Source organism: Leptonotus elevatus, chromosome 5, assembly GCF_054856555.1.
Source record: "Leptonotus elevatus isolate MCC_2025b chromosome 5, RoL_Lele_1.0, whole genome shotgun sequence".
NCBI lineage: Eukaryota > Metazoa > Chordata > Actinopteri > Syngnathiformes > Syngnathidae > Leptonotus > Leptonotus elevatus.
The window spans coordinates 7977381-8000930 of NC_141243.1; the positions used below are offsets into that span (position 1 = coordinate 7977381).

General features: G+C 41.2%; 1 protein-coding gene across 2 annotated transcripts in view; it reads left to right on the plus strand.

Annotated features, from left to right (window-relative positions):
* Positions 1-288: 288 nt before the first annotated feature.
* Positions 289-23550, plus strand: part of LOC147173524 (netrin receptor UNC5C-like) — a 184357-nt gene continuing 161095 nt past the window's right edge. For both annotated transcript variants that reach the window (XM_086076068.1, XM_086076069.1), the window contains exon 1: positions 289-668. In XM_086076068.1, the coding sequence (XP_085932194.1) occupies positions 566-668 (103 nt within the window). In that variant the 5' untranslated portion in view covers positions 289-565. The remainder of the gene's footprint in view (positions 669-23550) is intronic.

Sequence of the window (23550 nt, forward strand, 5' to 3'; positions counted from 1 at the left end):
TTGGAATACATGTAGCGTCGTAAAGTACAGTTCATGAGTCTTTTAAAAGGTGGATGGGGAAGGTGCACTGCTAATCACACGTGTTTTTCGGCAGTTGAGTTCAATTGGAATGTGTTATAAGCCTATTTTAATAGTTAAGAAAGGTTCATTAGTACAAGTGTTAGATGCAGAGAATTGCATGCAGAGGGCGGAGGCACCCCTCTCTCTCTCTCTCTCTTCCACATCCCCCCACCCCCCATCCCCTCCCCTCCCCTCCCACCCTCGCCTTGAGTGTGCGTAGAACCGCGAGCAGCAAGCAAGGCAGCAGCCGCGCACAGTTCGGCCGCGCGCAGACACGCGTGAAGGGAAGGGACATCCCCACCGCTTCAGAAACCTTCTCGGGACTCCAGGATTAGAAGCTGCACGTCTGTTGATTTTTGTCTGTTTGACGTGGGGAGAGCTGTGATTTTTTTTTCTTTTCTTTTCTTTTCTTTTTTTTTTTTTTTAAAACATTCATTTCATTTTTATTTGTGTGCGTGTGCTATTGTATTTCCCTTGGACTGACAGAGGAGTTGTTCTCGTGAACATGGGGAGAAGTGGACTAGTGGGTCGCAGGCGGTGGATGTGCGCCACGCCGGGCGTCCTCCTCCTCCTCCTCCTGGGATTTGTGCACGCGGGACTCGGCCAAGGTAAGCGCGGTGGTCGGAAACGTGCCGAGTTGCGCTTGACTTGGAGCGTTTTTTTTTTTTTTTTCCTGTGGACTGTGGAGGCATGTGTTAAGGTGCAAACAAAATAACAATGCGCACGTTTTTGCACGTTTGTGCACGTAAATGACATCCACGTGAAAGCGATTACAGAAAACAAAGCAAAAAATATGAAACGTGCTAAAACGACTAAACTTACACGGATGCAGTGTAGTATGGAAGTTGGTGTCTTGACCACATTGTAGACTGATCCCAGGTCCGTGAAAGTACATTACATCAACTTTTAACGAGTAGATAAATGATCTATCTATCTATCTCCATCCATAGGATTCCCATCCTGCAGCAGGGGTGGTCAAAAACTGGTCGTTGATGGGTTGCCCATTTTAGAAAAATAAACACCTCCCTCAAATAAAACTAGCTTCTTCTATGCTGTCAGGAAAAAAAGAAGAAGAAGAAGCAGGTAGCCATTTTATCATTGTATGGACCTTGTTGTTCACACATGGACATTCGCCAATTGGGTGCATAATCCACCTGAGAAAAATAAATGCCTCCCTCAAATAGATGCTCTTTTTCGGTCAGAAAAAAATGGTAGTAACTGTGGTTATGTGTTTTAAAGAGTTAATTGCTGAGGTTGTCTGAACACAAACAGCAGCACCTAAACCCTTCGATGGTTAATTTTCAAGACACAAAACACCTCCCTCAAATAAGAGTCTCCCTTTTTCTGAAAAAATAAATAAAATAAAACCATTCTAGTGTAATTATCTCATGTAAATGCTATTGTTCACAAACAGAGTTGCAAGACTCTTAACACAAAAATTAAAGACCAACTCCTTTTCCATGTCAGGAAAAAAGATCTTGTGACTGTAATTCTGTCAAATGATGCCTTTTGAACTCTGTGGCTGACGAAAACACCAACAACCAGAAGCACCGAACCCGTTCCTTAGCTCGCCATCAACTGCAGCAAAATAAATGCCTCCTTCGATGGCTCCTTTTTGATGTCAGAAAGAGCAAAAAGTTGGTGTCACTTCACAGACACCCTGAGAACTTGACAAGAGTCTTATTGAACTCAGTTGCTGACCAAAACAGCAGCACCTCACGAGATGGGTGGGAGCATCATTCACTTAAGCTTGAATAATTAAAGGCCTCCCTCAAATAGACACCTCCTATTTCCTTTTGAGAAATGACCTGACTTCATCGACGCGTAACGAGCAGCAGTACCTACCAAAGTGCAGAAACAGTCCACAGAAGGATTACAAATCTGTAACCTTCAGTAGTGGTGGTCAAAAAAGTGTCTGATTCCATGCCTCGTGGGAAATTTAAATACCTCCCTCAAAATAGAGGTTAAGTAAATAAATGCCTCTGAAAATGTATTTTGTGTCTTTCCCATATCATTTCTTTTGAGCAATTAAAGGTGAGGATCAATGATTAATATAGTGCATGTTATTAAAAACACGAGTCAAAGTCAATTAAAGGCCTCCCTCCGATAAAAGCCCAGTGTTTTGATTCTGTTAAATAAACAGGTCGTAATTGTAACGATGTCGCTATTGTTTACACAGCAACATTAAAGAGTTGCCTGCGGTGTTTATTTGAACTCTGTTGCTAATGGAAACAGCAGCAAACATATAATACCATCAGACAAGGGTGGAAGGATTCTTTGTATGGTATGAGCAGCCATTTCACAATTCAGCCTTTAGCATTCAAACTCCGATGTCAGTCTTCCTGTACATTTTTGGCCACGGGTCCTTGAGACTTATTTGTAGTTCTGCTCATGATAGACACGCCTACCAAATGTCATGCTGCTAAGTGACACTGTCTTCGGGGGCCGAATTTTCAAATGATTTGGACGATGCCAAATTGACCATACAGTGCGTGTTTAAATTCCACCTGTAGCTTTAATTCTTATGTTTCACTCACTCTTGTTTATCCATCCTCTCAGCCCTGGGCACGTTTTTTTTGGCACTATCAACTTTTGAGGTTGAGATTCCAATACAAGATATAAGTTGAATGGAGCGTCAGGATGCGTGTGAAAAGTCTTCTTGTTTTGCCCGCGAGCCGAATGGCCGCAGACACGTTCCGCCATTCAGCTGCTGGAGAGTAAGGAAGGGGGAAGGGGGGGGGGGGGGACGGAGCCGGGCGGTGGAACATTGGAGGTTCTGTTTCTTCCCGGACCATTCCTTAGCCTCTGGTTACATGACATTCATATTTCCGTAGACACACACACTTGTTGAGATGAGCCGTGTTCAAAATGGCGTCGCAAACTGTTGCGACTTGGCGTCGACGTTGTGCATGCGTGTGTGGGCGGGTGGCCGTTGGCATTTATGTGTGAACCTGCAGTGCAAGGATGCTCTCACTGTGATCCTACGTGGCTTATAAGTGCGCGCGCATATGTGTTTGGTGCATATGTGCGAACCAACATGTTCTGCATGTGGGAGTTTGTGGGAGTTTTTGATGTGTCAACTTGGCTTTGTGGCAGAGATCACATGTTGTTTCTTTCTTTGTGTGACGTGTGTGTGTGTGTGTGTGTGTGTGTGTGTGTGTGTGTGTGCATTTGGCATGGCGATATTGCCAGAGCCGCCGTCTCCTGCTGTCGCCCATTATGCTGCGATGCCGTCCCCTGGTGCACCAGAGCCCTTCAGGGTTCACAGCTGAAAGGGGGAAGCGGGAAGGGGGGTATCACAAAAACCCGAGCGAGTCCAATCAGATCGGTCTTTCTTGGCGTTACTATGAATGACAAGCATTCATAGTAATGCCAATGGTCATGCTTCATTGTGTGGGACCGAATAGTGCGATTGTCAAGTACTTGCAGTTGGCACAGGTTCGATTGGAGACCGGTGCCCCAATGCCAAGCCGGCAGCCGGTATAAAATCTGTGTCAAACAAATCATCCATTTTTTTTCTATGAAATATTTTGTATTTGTATTTTTATTATTCATAATTTCAATCTATGTGTTGTTCGTAAAAATATTAGTTCAAAGAACCACTTTATTTGTTTTAACTTTTTGCAATTAATTGTAACATACCAGGCAAGAATTCAATCATTAATGGATCTTTCCAAAATGTATCAAGTTTACAAACAAATATTTACCCAAAAATTACATTTGCACACACATTTTAAAGTACATTTAGAAAAATGTATAACAAATATAAACTGAAGTGCACAAACAATTACTATATTTAGGAAATTTTACAAAGTTTAAAAAAAATTCTTGAAATTTTTTAAACGTACAAAATTCCCGGCAGAATTTTTCTAAGTCTAAACAGAAAAAATATACAAAATATATTTAATAACTTTTTTAATGACAATTTCAATGAAACATTGAAAATATTTTGTAGTTTATTTTTTTTACTTACTTTATTGAAACGTTCTAAATTGATGTTGCAAACACTGCAAATCTTTTTTTCTACTTTTATAAAATGTTACAAAACGCACAAAATTGACAACAAATAAAAAACTAAATATATGGAAATTTTCTGCATTGAAATTTTTTTCTGTGTTGAGGCTGAGAAATTTTTATCAATCATGTCTTTACTCATTAAACAATGTAATATTTTGGAATTTCATTAAAACTGTACAAATATTTACAAAATGTTTCATACTTTTCTGCAGTGTTACAAAAATATACAACCCCAAATTTACACATATTTACTTAATTTACATCAGTTTTCACACAGAAAACACGTTAATGACATGAATTAAAACTTATAAAGGATTTTCAAGATTTGTGAAACTATATGAGAATTACAAAAATATATGAAATGTATTACATAAAAAAAATGTAAACTTGTGATTTTTTTTTCTAATTTTGCAGCACAATTTTTCTCACTCCAAACCGAGTAAAACAAGAAGCACATTTGCAGTGTATGTGACACGTTGTGATGAATTAACTAGTCATACTCTATTTATTTATTTCCTGGGAATTGCACATTTTCTGAAGGAATTTTAATTTCTAACTTTTTGTACAAGAGCCAGATGGAGGGGGGGGGCCCGATGGGGTGGGGGGGGGGTGGCGTGGAGATCTCTCTGGGTGGTTTGTAGCAGCTTTGATCACTCCACTTGGACTCGACAACTACACACGCACACGCACACACACAGCAAGAGAAGCTGATACAATGCTGCATTCTGTGCGCGTGGACGTCCATACTTATGGCGTGAAAGCGAGTCTTTGACTGCGTCTGGCCTTGTTTTGTAAAGACCGAGCCTCCCGCTGCCTGCAATGGCACATTTGCCTCACCTCTTCTTCATCATCTTCTTCATCTTCTTCTGTGTCCATGCTTACTCATCCAAACTTAGAACCTTTCAGGTCTCGGCCGTGATCAGACATGTTTTTTTTCTTCCCACCCACCGTCTCTTCTTTGCGCTTGCAGAAAAGCATTTTTTTCTGACCTTTCTTAGCCTCCTTCTCCCCCTCCTTGCCTGCGGCCTTGTGTTCTCTCCCATTCACTCATTACATTTTATGATGGACTGTGAAAAATGGCCTCCCACGCGTCGGTGATATTTTTTTTTTCTTCTTAATTCTTTTTTATTTTAACTAGTACATCAAGTTACAGTACTGAATGCTTCAGGAAGCTACAAGTGGTTGTTTTTTTCCGAGTGCATTTGCCTGGATGAGGAGACTTTTTCCAACGACTCTTTGTCAAAGTTCTTTTATTAGAATTGTCCAAAATGGATTGCATTTACGTCAAATTTACAATTTGAAAAATATAAATTAATAAAATGTAAATGGTAGAGGTGTGCCAAAAAATCGATTCTCATAAGAATCACTATTCTCATTTAGTACGATTCAGAATCTATTTTAAATGTCCCAAAATCGATTTTATTTAAATTATTTTATACTGTCTTGTCGCTGTTCATGTTTTACCCGGTTTGGCCACTGAGGGGCAGTGTGGTTCCACTCGGTCTAATACAGTTGGAGCCACATTAGAGAGTAGAAGGAAAAAGTCATGATCAAGTTCTTCCAATAAGTTTTTGTTTTTTTCAGCGTGGAGCCGTTCTTTTGAGTGATAAAAGTGCCGCGAGTAGCGCGCTAATTAGCATTAGCGAGTCAGACTGGAGTAGATTATTACGATTCCTTGAACATCTATAGATTGAAGCAAAAATCATTGCCAATCAAATCATTTTGAATCAAAAATGGGTCTTCATCGAAAATCGATTTTGAATGGAATCGCAGACCCAAAAATCTGAATCGAATAGAATCGAATCGTGAGACATTCAAAGATTCCCCACCCCTCGTAAATGGCAGTTCAGATTTTTGCATTAAAACAAAGGAACGACAACACAAAAAAAAAGGAAGAAGCTGTGTTTGTTTGACACACAAGGGTGTATTTAGTCACACAAATTTTGAATACTAATGTCAACAACTGAAACGTGCAAATTGGGGAAATCTCGTAAGCTAAATAAAATTTGCTAAATTTCTCTTGAGGATCATCACCTAACAAATGAATCATTGCAATGCTTGTAAGTAACTAGTTACTTTACTGATTACATGATTTTAAAAGTAACTCAGTTACTTTACTGTTAACTTGACTTAGAAAGTAACTAATGTAGATTACCAGTTACTGTATTACTTTCAGAAGATGCCAATAACTTACTGTTAATGCTGCAATAGTAAAACCGTTATTATGTACATTATTTATCAAATATAACAAAAATTTAATTCAGGAAACTCCTGCAATAATTGCAGCTCTCCATCATATTCTCATCTGTCACAAACTCAACGTGACATGGCACATACGTGAAGTCACTCCCCCCCCCCAGACGATGGGACGTGGATGACCTCATCCCATAATGCTTCACGGCTGAAGATGTAAATCGTTCCCTTTTATTACTTTAATATTTTAGGATTACAGCTCCATTGAGTTGCCATGTTTATCATCGTTTTGTGTGTGCTTTTAATGACATTTTCATTGTACATTTGTTGTTCTGGCTGCTGGAAATCACTTGATTCGACCACTTGTAGTGAATCGGGTTCATTGTTCTATTAAGGGCTACGAGCTTCAAAACAAATATGTACAGTGTGTAATTTCTTGGATGCAATTTCTTACTAAATTCTTGTTTAAAAAAAAAGTGTTGAAAATGCACAACATGCATCCAATTACGATCAATTAATTTGAAAAGCTTTGAAACCGCACCACCACGCATGTACATCCGCAATACGTGTTATTTTGTTTACGCAAGTGCAAGTGTTTACGAGAGATGTTGCAAGCCGCTCGTAGAGGACGAAGACGAAGAAGAGATGCTTATTTTCTTTTCCTTCCCGCCGTCTCCCGCTATCAGTCCTAATTCCTTCTCGAGTTTCATGTACAGCTCCGGAATTATGAATTTTTCATGGCCCGTGAAACCCGAGGCCGCGTTTGGGGCTCTCGTTTCCAGCCTTTTTGTCTTGTGCGTGCGTGCGTGTTTGTGTGTGTGCGCGCTGAGAGCAGTTTCGAGAATGCAACTTCTCACTCCACGTTCACAGATGTGTTGGTCGATTGAAAGGAAAATCTGCAAATGCACCGCAATTGTTTTATTTAGTTATTAAGTGTTTCGGTTGTTTTAAGTGTTTAGAGCCAGAAAGAACCTTTTTTTGAAATATTTGGGTCAACAAAACTCCATTTTTACCCCTCCTCCCCATTGAACGCAATCAATTTTATTATTAAACCAAATATAGAATATTTAGTACAGAAGAAACGTGTATATTGTCAAATTTAAATAAATAAATGTTGACTTCCATCTTCTGTTTTAATTCTTAGCAGTTGCACTGTCCCGTCACTGGTGAGCTATTTTTAGAACAGATCCGTGGGCAACTCATGTTGTCCTTGGGGCCAACGCGTACCTGCCGGCGCTCGTTTACTTATCTCGGCAAACAGGCAATCATATTATGCCCTGCCTAGACATCCCCTCAAAAAAAGAGAAGAAACGCTCGTTACCGGTGACAGCCAGTATTTGTGGTTATTAAAACATTGACTTTTTTCCTATATGACAATTCAAAATTGAGCCCCGTAAAGAGGTTTCACTCAACTATGTTCATTTGGAAAGTGTTTATTGCAAACAAACCCACAAAAAAAAAAGTCTCAAGAAGCCAGCCATTTTGGTTAGATTGTTTGTTTTGTCACTTTATGGTGATTTTGGCACATACAACTACTTAAAAAATCAGCCCCAAAAGTTTCATTCACTCAACTGCATTAATAAGCTTGGTAAGCATGTCTGTTATAAGTAGAACCACAAAAAAAAAGTCTCAAGAACGATTGCCAGAAAAGACTTGGGAAGTCTGCCATTTTGATGTGGTTTTTGAGGCTTTTCACAAAAGGGTCAATTTGGTACTGCTTGAAATGATGTGTTTGAAAATTCAACCCCCGAAGCAAGTTTCATTCAGCTACATTAAATTTGGTCTACATGTCTATCATGAGTGGAGCCACAAAAAGAGTCTCAATAAATCATGTCAGGAAAGACAAAGGAAGTATGCTTATTGTGTGTGTGATTTTTTTTGGGGGGGGGGGGGGGGGTGGGGGGCGTCACATATGTATCAATTTGGCACTGCATGAAATTATTCAAAAATTCTGCCTTCAAAACTAGTTTTCCTCAGCTCTGTTGAATTTGGAAGGCATGTCTGCCCTTGGTGAAAAACGCAAAAACAAGTCTTCCAAATCACGTCTAAAAGATTAAAAATCCATTTTGGTTGGATTGTTTTTCTGAAGTTTTCCACTTTATGTTCAATTTGGCACCCGTCGACCTGATTCGACAATGCAGCCCCCGGAAGCCACTTTGACTTAGCAAGATCAAATATTGCAGGCAAGTCTATCGTTAGTAGAACCACCAAAATGTAGTCACGGAGTCGTCATGCCTAAAAACACACACAATGGCTGACATCTTGACAGTTTTTGGCTTTTCATTTGAGCGTCAATTCAACCACATCCAGGGTCTCGTCATGGACAAATTCCTCCTAAAGATGGTTATCTGATTACTCCCCAAACTGTAACTCCATCCTCGTACCACACGGCTGGCCGATGCTTCATTATGAGACATTTGAGTTTTTTTTCCTTCTCGCTCGTCGGCGGCAAAGTTTCTTTTATTATCCTCGTCTTCGGCGACCGTCTCCCTCCCACTCTCGCGTCTCTGCCGTTGGATTTACTGTGTTTAATTAGCGTGGAGACCAAACAGTGGACATATTGTGCTCCTGACGGGAGTCCCACGAGCAGACGGGCGTGTGTTTGTGTGTTTGTGTGTGTGTGTGTGTGTGTGCGTTGCATGTAAACTAATCAGTCAATTGTGGGGTGTGTGTGTTTTGCACATACGAACACACTGATGAGTCAAATGGGGGTGTTTAGGGGAAGTGGAAGCAATAGATAGGTAAAGAAATGGAGTGTCAAAACACCCCCCCCCCCCCCCCACACACACACACACAGCGTGCCAGCTGCTCTGCATCGGAACCTCACCTCATATATATCTCTTCGTTTCATCTCTCCCCTTCACGGTCTATATCTTCTTTTTACTCGATACCGTAAAATCTCTAATAAATAGTCCGGGCGTTTTTATTTGCCTCCAAAATGAGCGTCAGATTCTCGCTTTACTCGAGGTGACACTTTCCCCGATGGGTGGAGGAGGGGGGAAAAAAAACAATGCCCTAAAATTAATCCCAACCTGCCCTCCCCTTTCCCTGGCTGGTGTTCATCCTCAGCCACCAGGCCTGGAATCGAGCCAAAGCACCAATCTGCTTCAGTTTTTTATTTTTTTTTATTTTAGTTTGCGGTAAAGACACAAATGTGGCTATTCTCTGTAAACAAATACAGTGCAGCTCTGCCTCTGTATTGTTTTTGGCAAGACAAGATGTGGGGTCTACAATATGCTGGGAACTGTTTTGAATTGGGGGGGGGGGGGGGGGTGATTAGATATGTTTTTTGGTTACAATACAATATCAGAATTGTTTTTCTCCCTGATTGGTTGGTCTGAGCAAAATTGTTCCACTAGCCAAACATGTTGTGGTCTTCAGACATGAATACACTTAATGATCAGTATCTCAGGTAAGCATTGTGCATTTTTCTTTTATGCTATTAGATAGCGTGTGGAACTGCCAATGTGGAGTAAACATTTTTTAAATTGTGAGTACGTTCGAACGTACTTGTAGGCTTTATATATATATATATATATATATATATATATATATATATATATATATATATATATATATATATATATATATATATATATATATATATATATGGCCCACATTTTACCAATACATTCGAAAATTACATCCAAAACCTTATTTGTAGCTTTTATGATTTATTATTATGTCTGCAGTGCATGATTTAGGTCCGTCAATTTATGACGGGGTACTGACTTGCACATGCGCAAGACCCCGTGGCGTGATGGGAAAAATATATGTTTGCAGCATCTAGCCTACAAGTACATTCGAACATACACGTGAGTATTTTTTAACGTACTTGCGATTACGTTCGAACATATTAGGCGAGTACATTTAAACATGCTCGACAGTCCAAAAGGTTCAATCCGCCACTTTGGCAGTTCCACGCTTCCGTGTTACTGCAGGCAGTGCATCGGAAATGGACGTCCCAAACCGTAGCGTGAATCAAGTCGGTTTGGTTTCGTGCCGAGCACTTCTCACTAACACGCACGACCCGGCAGATGGCTACTGGCAGTTTTGTGTGTGCGTGTGTTTTTTTTTTGGCTGAGCTCTGTGTTTGTGTGTCACAGCACGAGGGTCTTTATTTTGTGTCATCATGAATATGTAATCAAGCAGCCTATTGATAAATGACGGCGTGACGTGATGGGGATTGAAGCAGGTCCCAGAACGGCTGGGACCTGCTTCTCCGGGGGGGGGGGGAAACGGCAAGACTTGCCCCTTGTATGAGGGCGATTTGACGCCGCGCTGTGCAAGTCCGTTCTGGTTGTGATTCTGGAGAAAGGGATGGGGAGTTGTTTTCGCATAGCAGCAACTGGTAATCCGGCGGTCCATCTGAAGGACTATGCAAAAAAAACCTGAAACCATAATTACTATAATCACCACTTTTACCTCGGAGGCGCTTACGTCTGCACAAACACACAAAGACGTGTGTGTGCGAGTGTGTCTTGAATAAGGACGTTATAGTTATATAGGATGTCAAAAAAGAGGGCGCTACAGTAGCTTTTTTGTAGCCGTTTCTTTGACATGTCATATTATCCGATTTTCTACATAGAATGAGTCACATTGTAAGAGACAGTTTTTGGGCAGATGTAAAGGCTAAATTTATGGTTCTAAAAGTGTTAGTAAGATTTGAATGAAACCTCAAGTCACAAATTCCCCCCCAAACCCTGAGTCTCGGACCAACTCGGATGCGCAATTTGAAGGGAATGAAAGGAACCACTTTGCTTGGTCATGATCAAAGTCAGCTGTGGCCACTCCCACAGCAGCGCAACCCTCCCTTTCGCAGATCTGCCAGTCTGTGCTCAGTTGCGAAATGACCAACATCGTGTTCAACCTGCCTCTGCGCAAAGTTAAACCACATGTCGTGCAGGATTTACAGCGGTCACAAAAATGGAGCCCATTATATTATCGTTTTTTTTTTCCAGTTTTTTTTAAAAGTGTACAATCAACTAAAATCAAGAAAATATTAATAATAATAATAATAATAATAATAACAATGATGCATCGGAATAGGTGATAAAACGTACTTGATGATCCCCGTCAGTTCTGAATCCTTAGATGAGTGGCAATTCATTTCAATGGTTAAAATTGTTTTTTTTTCAGTACAGTAAACGAAGGCTTCATGATGGCAGCACGCTCACCGATGACAGTAATTCCATTTCCAGCCATTCCGACGGGACGATTGCTTCCAAATTGGAGGTTGTTCAACTTTAGCGGTTGAGCGTATGAAAAGATGCCCTTCGAAATGGCAATATGGTTTTCATTCGTAAACAGTTCATTTCAACCGAATCCCCGGAAGATCCCATTGTAGCGAGCGTTACGCCCGTGATAATTAAACAAATCAAATAAAAGCCAATGACCTCGAAAATACTCCGAATTCCGTCGCGTTATCTTGTAGCTTCAGGTTACAATTTTCAAAGCGAGCGGCGCGTAAACACGCCGTGATGAATTCAGACGCCATTCCCCACCATTCTTCTTCCGCGCCATTTGGAATCCTCAAATCTATTTCCTGTCCGCGTGTGAGGCGCTGTGATTAATTAGGAGGCCTGCAGCCGCCTCCAAGCTGGCTCTCGCGCTTCCTGTCCCGCCCGGCTTGGCTCTCACTGATCACCTTCTTCTCCTTGAGAACAAAAGATTTCCTTCAAGAGGATTTTTTTTTGTGTGTTTTTAAAGCACAAAGTGATTCTCACCTCTCAGCCTCCACAATGCTCCTCTGGGGGGGGGGGGGGGGGGGGGGGAGCGGTAGAAAAATGTGTGCATGGATAATTCTGGGCCAATAACAATGCCATACACGCACAAAAAGTGCCTCCTCAGCAATGTGCTGCCCATATTCATTAGCGACTTTAGAATGTTGTTGAAATGAATCAAAGCAAAGTGCTTACATGTGGTCTTGTCACCCGCTGAGCAAAATATACTGCTCCCTGAGTGGCTGCATGCACCGGGGGGGGGGGGGGGGGGAGGGTGAGCTAATATTCTACATTGTCAGTGTGTGCTGTATGAAGTGTACCAAGTGAGTTAAACCCAAACTGTACCACTACACATGTAGGCATTTTGCAGCCCCAAGATGGCGGCCCCGCGGCTTCGAAAGTCTCGGCCAAATGTCTGGTCGGCGCTGGATTTCACTTTCCTTTCTTTTCTTTGATCCTTCCTCGGGTCTCCTGACTACCTCACGACTCGAGCTGGATTCTGAAGTATTCGGTTTAGGTGAACTGTACGGGATTTTTAATAGGTTTTAGGTGAACTCATGAGTACACACTCACACGCACGCACACATACACACGCACATACAAAATAACAATTTTAAATAAAAAAGAGAACAATGATGATGATATGTAAAATCAGGAAAAATTACCGAATGAACAATACTGAGCTCTCAAGAAGAAGGGAAAAAAAAAAAAAGAAGTCTCGGCCTATGGCCTCTTTAGCGGGCGGCCGTGGATGGCGAGGCTCGCAAGAGCTCCCCCGCCCTGCGGCGGCGATGGCGGCGACCGCGATTTGCCGTTGCCTCGTTTCGTGCCTCCCCTTTCCCCACGTCCTCAACCTGGTCCAGGCGGGAACGCCCACCGCCGGTGCCAGCGCGGCCCGGCCGCCTCGGAACCCTTACACACTGATCCCTGTGTTGTTGTGCGCCCGCTAAATGGGCCGTGTGGAAAAAGAGGCGCCGCACGTGACTGGAGATAACCTGTGTTGTTGAGCAGCTGCGGTTATTTAATCCTCACGTTTAAAAAACCACGGTTAATCATAAAAGCGGTTAATTGCTGCACCCCTACATGCAATGTCCATGATTTATACAATCGCCCCTGCCAGTTATTACTAAACAGCACTGTGCACAATCGAAATAAACAGTGTTGAAAAATCACGTGGTGGCACACGGCACGTAAAATCGGTCAATGTCACCCAGTGTATATACTTTCACTCGCCATACGTCTCGATCTAATGATGCTCTTCGTCCGTATGATGGATTGATTGTGTGCGCAACGTGAACTTGATCAATGCCGCATCCCGGCAGAGAGATCGCTTTCATATGGAGGGAAATTAAAACAGACGCAGTGTGAATAACATCATTCTGTTGTGTCTGCTCTGCAACGGCCAAATGCAGAAGTTTGTCTCGCTCAACTTGGTTATTGCAATTTTAATAAACGAAGACACAAGGGATGGCTGACACTGAAACTACTGAAAAAAAGAATATTGTGTTTCATTTCATATCGTTATTATGGGCATATTTATATTTTGATATTGCAATTTTTTATGCCATACGCAGTTGCTCTGTTTATTAAAAAAACAAAAAAATACATTGTCTCGTGCGATGAAAAGTTGTTTAACTCTTTGACTGCCAGACGTTTTCAGAAAAGGGATGCCGTCAGTGCCAGCCGATTTAAGCATTTTGACTGATCTTTCAAGGTCCACAGAAAATGTTCTGTTTGGACTATGGAAACACACGTACTACCAAATGAAAGATTGGACTTTCATCTTTCATCAGAAAAAAAAGTTTGTTTCTACCTTATTCCGTTCTTTAGTAATCAACAATAGAAAATGGTTAGTTTGACCCAATTTCGCCTGTTTTGGACCAAAATATGGAGAAATCAAGCTTTTAGTGAAACGATATTATTTCATGCATTCTAGTGAATTTTACACTTCTTTTTGTCCATGAATGATGCCACAAACACCTAAATAGTGCTTTACTTCTATAAAACACTACCACCAAGAATGAAAAAGTGTTTTTTGATAGCAAAATACGTTTATTTACATTCAACAGTGTAACAATTTGACAACAATTTGGCAAACTATTTACAAATGTGTGCAACTGTGGTACTATTTACAAATATGTGGATGTTTCAACGACAGTTTTTCTTTTTGTAACACTCTCCTGCGTGCAAAGAGACGCAACAGCATTTGCACAACAGATTGCCTCTTCGCGTGCGCCACTTTCTTGCAGGCCGTTTTTTTCCGGGGAATAGCAAGTATATACTGCAGTGTGTCATCAAGTCTAATATCAGGATCATGCTACGGTTTCGTTACGTCTCGCTTCCCCGTGTCCTTCAGTTGCTATACCGGGTGGTAGGAGATGTTCTGATCCATTTTATCCACTCCATTCATGGTGGCATCGTAGTCCAGAAACAGTGTCTTCTCCGTGATCAGACTGTACCCGCTCCTCCGATGAATATGCATTGGACTCGGGGTACTCTTCATTGTCCGATCGAATGTCCGCTTGTGCAGCTCCGGCGTTAGCAGCGGTAGCCGCGCTTAGCCGGTGAGGCTTACTACGTAATCATAGCAGTTGCGTCAAAGCTTCCAACTTTGGCGTCAAGCTCGGAGTCATCATCATCATCATCATCAATCTGCATTGGTCGATGCCAACTCTCCATCGCCCGATCGAATGTCCGATTGTGTAGAAGTACCCGGCCGGCTATTGTGCGCGTTTTCCGGCCTTAGCAGCGCTAGCCGCGCTAGCCGCGCTTAGCCGGTGAGGCTTACTACGTGTCATAGGAGTCGCGTCAAGGCTTCCAACTTTGGCGTCAAGCTCGGAGTCATCATCATCGTCGACATCAATGCGCTTTTTAGTATTGATTGATGCTTTCCGTCTTTGAAAAAAATGCTCAAGCGTGAGTTGCTTGCAACCGGTTGCTTGGTCAAGCCACAATGGCTTGAACCAGCCATTGTCTCCTCAACACTCTAGCTCCGCCTCACGTCTTCTACTGACGCCCACGGTGGGCGGCCCATCCAACCTTGTGCAAAGAGAGTCATCGCTGCCCTCTAGGGGCCAAAACGAGTCTTTTACTAATCAGATCTGCCTGATACTTTCAGCACAGCTGCCCAAGGCTTTCCTGCACCCGTTTTTGAAAAAAAAAAAAAAAAAAACATAGGGGACGTCTTTTAACGTCCTCGGCGCCCTTCCCTAGGTTTATGCTAAACGTTTTATAACGTTTATGGCAGTCAAAGAGTTAAAGTTCCAGTCGGGAACGATTAGCCTGCAGTTTTGTACTGACTTTGATGCTACTGCGGCAATTACTGATACAGCAAACATTACATACTTCAAGTCAAGTCAAGAAATTGATTGTATGTGATCAATGCTAATAGACATCTTCAAGTTTTTATACTCTATGTCCACTTATATTGTAAGGCACTAAAGTAAACACCAATTTTGCCATTATCTTATGCGATGCTTTAAGTACTTCCTGGTTAATGGCGAATGAAAAAACAACAACCAAAAAAACAGGACTAGACCGTTTTGGGCTATGGAGCAGGGGGGGGGATGATTCCATTGTGATTAAAAGTGTTACGTGAGAAATTTATCAAAAGCGGATATTAGTTAGCACACTACTTCCTGGTTCGCAGAGGATGGTACAAGACCAAAGTATTGTACCATTTCTAATTTTAAGGGGAGGGGAAATTGTTCAATTGCGATTGAAAAAGTCCATATTTTGAATAAATTACTTCAATGTGAATAGTCCGAACGCTGAATGTTAGCTAGCAGGCTACTTCCTGGTTCATGGAGGATGACATCATTTTGAAATCTGGGGCAGGGGAAACTGGTCTGTTATGACTCCATCCATCCATCTTTTTATTTGAACCGCTAATCCTCACTTGGGTGAAAATAGAAATGAAATGAGAATGAAATTCGTACACTGTAGAACATCGGTTAGCAGGTCAAATTTGAATTAGGAATCGTTCGTGTTCACGGTGGATAACGTACGGTTTTGGAACCATCCCATTTCTTACAATTCTGGGATTGGGAAACATGTAAAAAAATCTAACAGAGAAAAAGAATGTCAGAGCAGATGACAAAAAACCCCATAAGCGCGACACCAGAGGTTGCCATGGCAACAGTGACAGTGGCTATTCTCAAGTCACAAAGCTTCTAAAGTCAAAGTTGTGTTGTACATAGCGACTCAGCAGTTCGTCCCTAAAAGTAAACACCCACTAACTTCCTTTTCTATGCTTGTTTTGTGACATATTTGCAACTCTGCTTTGTCTTCATTGATTGTCCACCCACGTAGACTTTGTGTTGCATGTTCCAGAATGTTCCTCGAGCTCCCATTTCGCAACACCTATCGACATCTGTTGAGTCGGAAAAAAATAAAAAACAACGTTTCGGTCTTTCACTCCGGCTCTGCTCTCCGGATGTTTTGTTTGATTCATTCATTCTCTTGTGGATTGCTTTGAGGTCAATACCGGTCCACCAAAAGTTCTGCATTGTTTGTTTATTTTCATGAATCATCTCACTCAGTATTTTTCAGAAGAAAAAAAAAAAGCTGCTGACACCAGTTGCGCTGATCGACATCAAATTGGGTGGACATGTCCTAACATATCCTAACAGGAAGCACAAAATACTCTCTAGGACCTATGCCCCAAAACAAACAGGGAGTCGTCCTGTTTTGGGTTGAAGCAGCCATTTTGGGGGGCAAATTCTATGACACGAGGGCCAGGAAAGTTATAAAAAAAAAAAAAAGATCACCCGACACGTGTTTCATCGGTTAACATGAATTAGTGTTGACATGTCAAGCATAACACCTCGCATTAAAAAGGACCCATGCCCGAAATTGAACGGGAATGCAGATAGTTTTGTTACAAGCAGACATTTTGGAGGCAAAGCCTATGAAAAAGGCTTGCATGTCATCACACACACCCATGCAGACCCCCCCCCCCCCGCTCTCCCCCCCCCCCCCAATATAATGTATTCCCTAAGCTAGAGACAACAATCAATGTCAGCCAGTCACAGTTCAATGAGCAGACTAAACAATGTCGCTCTATTATTACTGTCTTGTTAAAGCAACAACGCCTGAACAACACGGAAAATCAAAACACTGCCACGCAACTCTGTGCATAGGTGTGTGTGTGTGTGTGTGTGTGTGTGTGTGTGTGTGTGTGTGTGTGTGTGTGTGTGTGTGTGTGTGTGTGTGTGTGTGTGTGTGTGTGTGTGTGTTCAGCCAACAAAAAGGTCCGTGAGGATTAAACGTCCAATTAAGCAAACCTTTCAGGCACGTGTATATGTGTGCATTTATGCGTGTATTTCTTAACCATTATATCAATCTCTCCAACGTTGATTGATTATCTACACTTAAACGCGTTACTCCTTATTTAATTTCATCTAAATGAAAGGTAGACAATTTAAACTTGCATCGTTTCACCTGACAATGAGATTTGTCTTATAACGTTCTCCTTTTTCTTCGGATTTGAACTCATTCACTGCCATTGACGGTTATAGACGTCAAATATTCCGTTTAACTATTTCTATTAGTTTAACATTTTCCCCACTTTTGTTAACAAGAGTATGAAAACCTATAATTTTTTTTATTGTACATTTAGAACAGATATAAAATTTGTGATTAAGCGCGAGTTAACTTGTGAAGTCATGCAATTAATTACAATTAAAAAATGTAATAACCTGACCCTCCTAATTTGTAATACTTTTTTCTTTTCTTTTTTTAATCGTGTCAGGCGATTAAAAATTATTATTGTAATTAATCGCGTGACTTTAATCGTTAACTCACGATTAATCATACATTTTATATCTGTTCTAAATGTACAATAAAAAACATTTCTAGGTTTTCATACTCTTGTTAACAAAACTGGAAAAAATGTCAAACTAATAGTTCAAAATAATTTTTGACGTCAATAGCCGTCAATGGCAGTAAATGAGTTAACTTGATCAATAAAATTTCCATCTAATTAGCTATTATTATTCTAAGCCCCAACACAAAATATAAATTTGTTTGTCAAAACAACAACAAACACCTTCAACTCAGGAGCATTGCCAAAAACATTAAAATGATTCTATCAATTTGTTCTCAATAATGAACAAAATTTCTTATTCGGGGTATTGGAGCTTGTATGTTACTCAGCCCAAACACAAATAACTGAAATATATATATACACATAAATATAAACAAACACATTTCATGGACTCATTTAACATCATTTTTGTACGATTCAAACTCAATCAAAGAACAAAATGTTGTCTATTTCAAGCATTTGTGCTATTTTTTATCAGCCCTGATACATATTGTAAAAAAGTACAAAATACAACAATAAAAAATAGCAATGATTTTTTTTTTTTATCAATTCCAACTCGATAAAGAACAAAATGTTATTCGATATGACAAAAACCAACTTGCATCTAATATCATCGTCATTTTTTAACAGATCTTACCGCCATCAAAGCAGAAATTGTGTTTCTCGCTCAGCGAGTTCAAGCTATAATTTATTCAAGTCCAAGCACATTTGGCAACAACCCCCCCCCCCCCCCCCCCCCAGCAGAACCCGATCCAAAAAGATTGGCGGACGCATGAAAGTTTGGCGATTTGCACTCCAGACAAAAAGCCAGCACGGGCGCGAGGGGAGGAAACAACAATAGGAAGATTTGGACGGACTGCGGGGATTGGTGGGCGTAGCTTTGGCTTGACTCAGCTGCTTTCTCCTTCTTTTTGGAGGGGATGACATTTGTGAAGAAGGAAAGGAAAAAGGGAGGAAAACAACTGCGTGTCTTTTTTTTCTTTCCCCCCCAATCTTTTTTGTTTTGAGTTTCTCCCGTTTTTCCCTCAGGAAGCGCAGAGGAAGCGGGGGGGCACAAAAAGTAGGGAAAAGATGAGAGAGGGAGTCCAGAGGCGTACACAACACAAATGGAGATGGACGGCACATGGAAAGAGGACCAGAGGACTTATTTTGTTTGCCTTTGATGTGGTGAAATAACCCTGCAATGACACCGGGACACAAGCCTGTGCAGCTCGCATAAAGACAAAAGAAGAAAGAATCGAAAGCAATGCAGTACGCGTCAAGTCGTAGATAAGATGTAAATTACAGATGGTTGCGAGCCAACTAAGAACTCTTAAATCACAACAATGGGACAATGATGTGAAGCACAAAACAACAATAATATGTTCTGCGCTCCAAAATGACAACGGGATGAAAAAAAAGGAATGCGGAAAGTTTTATGTGTGTTGATATCCACAGACGTTATATTGTCATCGCCCTTTTGTTTTGTTTTACGCACTGCCAAAGCAAACAGTTTTGATTATTGTTAGCGCTTTGCTGTTTGTATTTGTTTGAAATACTTTACTATATAATTTTGATTATTGGACTGATTATTTTTTTTAAAGTTTGATGGGTTTTTTTTGGTAAATAATTGTATATCTTTAAAAAAAAATGCAACTATTTAATTCTGGTGGACCAGGACACCACCACTTTTCCCACTTTTGTTAGAAGAATTGAATTAGTCTTTTGTTTCTTTTGACAAGATAAATGCTGATTATATGACACCATTTCATTTCATTTCAATTTGTTCATTTTTTAAAAGCGACTGAAAGTGGAAATGAATCTAAATACGTTTCATAGTTCTTGACAGCGTCAGACCTTGAATGATAAAGGTTTGAAGATTGCTGCAATTTTCTTTTTCTTTTCAAACAAGCAAGCACGCAAGCAAGCAAGGGGAACGCTGTTGTGATGCCATCAGGCTGGCAGAGGTGCCAATTTGGCATGATGGAGCGAGGAACATTAGCAAAAAAATATTAATAAAAAATGACACACCGGCTTCACTTAATGCCATGCGGCGTTGATGGGAGAGGCGACGGAGTGAGGGGAATTATGTGCGTGTGTGTGTGTGTGTAATGTGTATGACTGGCAAGCCCACTGAGCCACATGCCATTGGACAAGGAAAGCGTTATTGCACCGCGCAGTACACCAGCTGTGCCTCAAGGAGATGATGATGATTACGATTATTATGATGATGATGACGGCCAAATGGTTGAATCAAAAAGGGGGACACAGATAGTAATATCTGATTGTGTGTCTCAGGCCTTCTGGAATCGTTTGGGTAAATTAAGGTTTATTGTCAATGAATGTATTTAAACTATGGCCTCTATTGGAGCGTGTGTGTTAAGCGTTGGCAGCGAAGGCACAACAAAAGGTTAAGCTAACGTTAGCACGAGAGTTTTTTTGGGGTCATTTCTAGATTGATGGAGGCCGAGAGCGATTTGCATCATCCATCTCGTATCAACTGACCAGGTACAAAAACAATATCTTGTAGTATTAAATGTTTCCAATGGAAAAGAGACAATCGCTTGGAGAGGTGCGGAGTAGGGTACAGTGTTGTGGAAATTTGACATTTTAGTCCCGAAAAGTAAATTTGATTCATTTAGGTGAATTCACCAGAGGTGGCAAATCCAGGTCCAGAAAGTAAAAAACAGGGCCACAGTTTGGCTTCAGCCCCTTGAGCTAGCTAGCTAGCTAGTAGCTAGTTCCCTAACACTAGCTAAGGAGCTTGCTAGCTAGCACCTGGGGCTAAAGCCAAACTGTGGCAGGGTTTTTACTTTCTGGACCTGGATTTGCGATCTCCGGAATTCACTAGTACCAGTTTGAGCCACGGAATTTACCAAAGTGTAATGATTCAAACCGAAATGACTGAATTGCTATTCAGTTTTGGGTATGGGGCCTTGAGACTTTCTCGTGCTTCATGTTACGATAGACATGTCCAGCCAATTTCGTGTCAATTAATCAAACGTTGGGGCTCATTTCTTTTCCAATTTTCCAGGCGCATGAAATTTGCCCCCAAAATGGCTGCTTCAAACCAAGATGTCTGCCTTTCTGTTCAAGTTCTGTTATGTTATACTGTTATACATTTTTATTTGTCCTCTTATGATAGACATTAGAATTAATTGAAAATTAAGGTCATTAAATTATTTAATAATCATAAAGTAGAAAGTGCAGTACATTATAGTAATTAAATTCATTAATTTAATAATTATAATTCAGCACCAATTCTTAATGTTGCTCACCTTCTTCTTCTTCTTCATCTTCAGCAAACTAGTTGAGCTTGAATCACTATAGTGCCTCTGCTGGCCACACCCAAGAAGTGCACTCCATTTTTTTCCTTATGATTCCACTCCTGATGTCGTCGATCTCGGTTTCTTGTTTTTTCCTGTGTTATGCAAATGTGCAGAAGTGTGCATGTGCGAGGCGCGTGCTCCAATTGGTCTCTCGGAGACCCGCACCGGGAGACGTTTGCGCAGCTACATCATTAAAGCCCTATACCCGCCTTTAATGGAGGCACACGTGCAGAGGATGCGTGTGTGTGTGTGTGTGTACTTGTACATACTACATTGTGAGGACCAAAATACGTCTTCAACCAACAGATTGAGGACATTTTTGTGAAGTGAGGACAGTTTGGCCGGTCCTCACAACTCAAGACCTCTTTTTGAGGGTCAAGACTTGGTTTTAGAGTTTAGGTTTGAAATGGGTTACGGTTAAGGTTAGGGTAAGGAATGGGGGTAGGCACTCATTTTTGATGGTTGGGGTTGGGTGAAGGGGCTCGGAAATGCATTATGTCTATGGATGTCCTCACAATTTTATAAGTACAAATGTGTGTGTGTGGGGGGGGGGGGGTGCAAGTTGTAAAGACTGAATATGCACAAGTGTCTGAGCGTGACAGAGAGCGAGACCTGGGATTGTGTGAGGAAGGGATGTGTGTACGCTCCGAGTCCTGAGGCTCTCTAATTGGGACACGGGTTGTGCCTTTTTTTGGCGGGGGGGGGGGGGGGGGTGGCTGTGCATCCCACATGAGAGTCACTGTAAATCTTGATAACGGCATTAAGCGTGTCAAGCCAGTTTGCGACTATACACACACACACACACACACACACACACACACACACTTATCCAAAGTCCACATGCGCACGTATAGCAGGCTCCTTACGGCCTATTACCGCGGAGTAGACGCACCTCTGTGGCACTTAGCGCAGCTTTACTGGGCTTCTATGAATACATTTGGAGATGAATATTGCATGTCGATGCAGTGTCCCGCACTTGTTCGGTTCAAACCTTTATGAAATCAAGCGGCCAGAAATGGGACGCATCAGCACTCTTGTGGCCATGCGAGAGTTCTCACAGTGTGCAGTGAAGCAGCTTAATTTGAAGTTAGTCAACCTGGACTGGACTGGATTTAGAAGTAATTTTTCCCTTGTAAGAAATAATGGAAATGGGCATTTTATAAAAATTGTCAGTTTTTCCCCTTCTTTTTTCCTTTTTTTCCATTTTTTAATTACTTTTGTTCTTTTCTTCCTTTTTAAAGAGAGAGAGAGAGAGATTCATTCAATGTTCTTAACTCATTCACTCCCAGCCATTTTCACTGAAGCAATCCCATTTGCTCCCGGTTGTTTTATTGGATTTTGACTGACTTTGCAAGGCCCACAGAATATTTTGTTCTATTACTATAAAAACCTACCAAACCTACCAAAAGAAAGATTAGAGTCTCTTCTTTCTTTCTTCAGGCAAAAAAAGTATATTTTTTCTGTTTCCGTTTTGCAGCAATTAACATTAGAATTTAGCGAAGTTTCATCATTATTCACAAACCTGTTGAAAATAGTGGGAAAAAAGCTTGTTGCAACATGACCCTGGTTGATCTCTTATACTCTGTTGCCACCTGCTGTCCGTTTTTTATAATAACTATCATTGCTTTAAGGAACCTCTTCAGGTCAGAGACTGCATCAAAGCATTCTAAAACTAACATAAAAAAACATATACAATACAAATGATGACACGAATGCCAGGTTGGACAGTAAAGTAAAAAACATTCTACACAGGTTGGCCAAACAGAAAGACAGAGATGAAAAGGATTAAGGAAGGAGACTGGTACCGGTAATGCTCTAGATAGAAGGAAAGAATATTTTGAGAAGTTAATGAATGAGGAAAATGGGAGAGAGTAGGAAGAGTAGAAAAGGCCGTTGTGGTAGACCAGGAAGTAGCAATGATTAGTAGAAGGGAAGTTAGAGACGCACGATAGGGGGTGAAAAATGGAAAGGCAGTTGGTCCTACCTGTGGAAGAACGGAGGTGGCTGTGAAGGTCTTAAAAATAATTATACATGGTGAGAAGATGCTTGAGCAATGTAAGAAAAGTGCTTTAGTGGCCATTTTGAGAACAAAGCCAATGTGCAAAGCTGTGGGAACTATAGAGGAATCAAATTGATGAAGTTTTGGGAAAGAGTTGTAGAGGCTCAACTCAGGACAGAAGTGAGAAGTGAATATTTGGTTACAAATACGAGTACCACAGATGCATTACTTGCCTTGAGGGTGTTGATGGAGAAACACAGAGAAGTTCAAGGGGGGAGCTGCAATGAATTGTGTCTTTGTTGATCAGTCCGGAGAAAGCCTATGAAAGGGTACCCAGAGGGCAACTGTGGTACTGCATGAGGAAGAATTGCACAGGATGCGAGACTGAGAGAAAGTATTCACCTTTAAATCCATGGCTTTTCC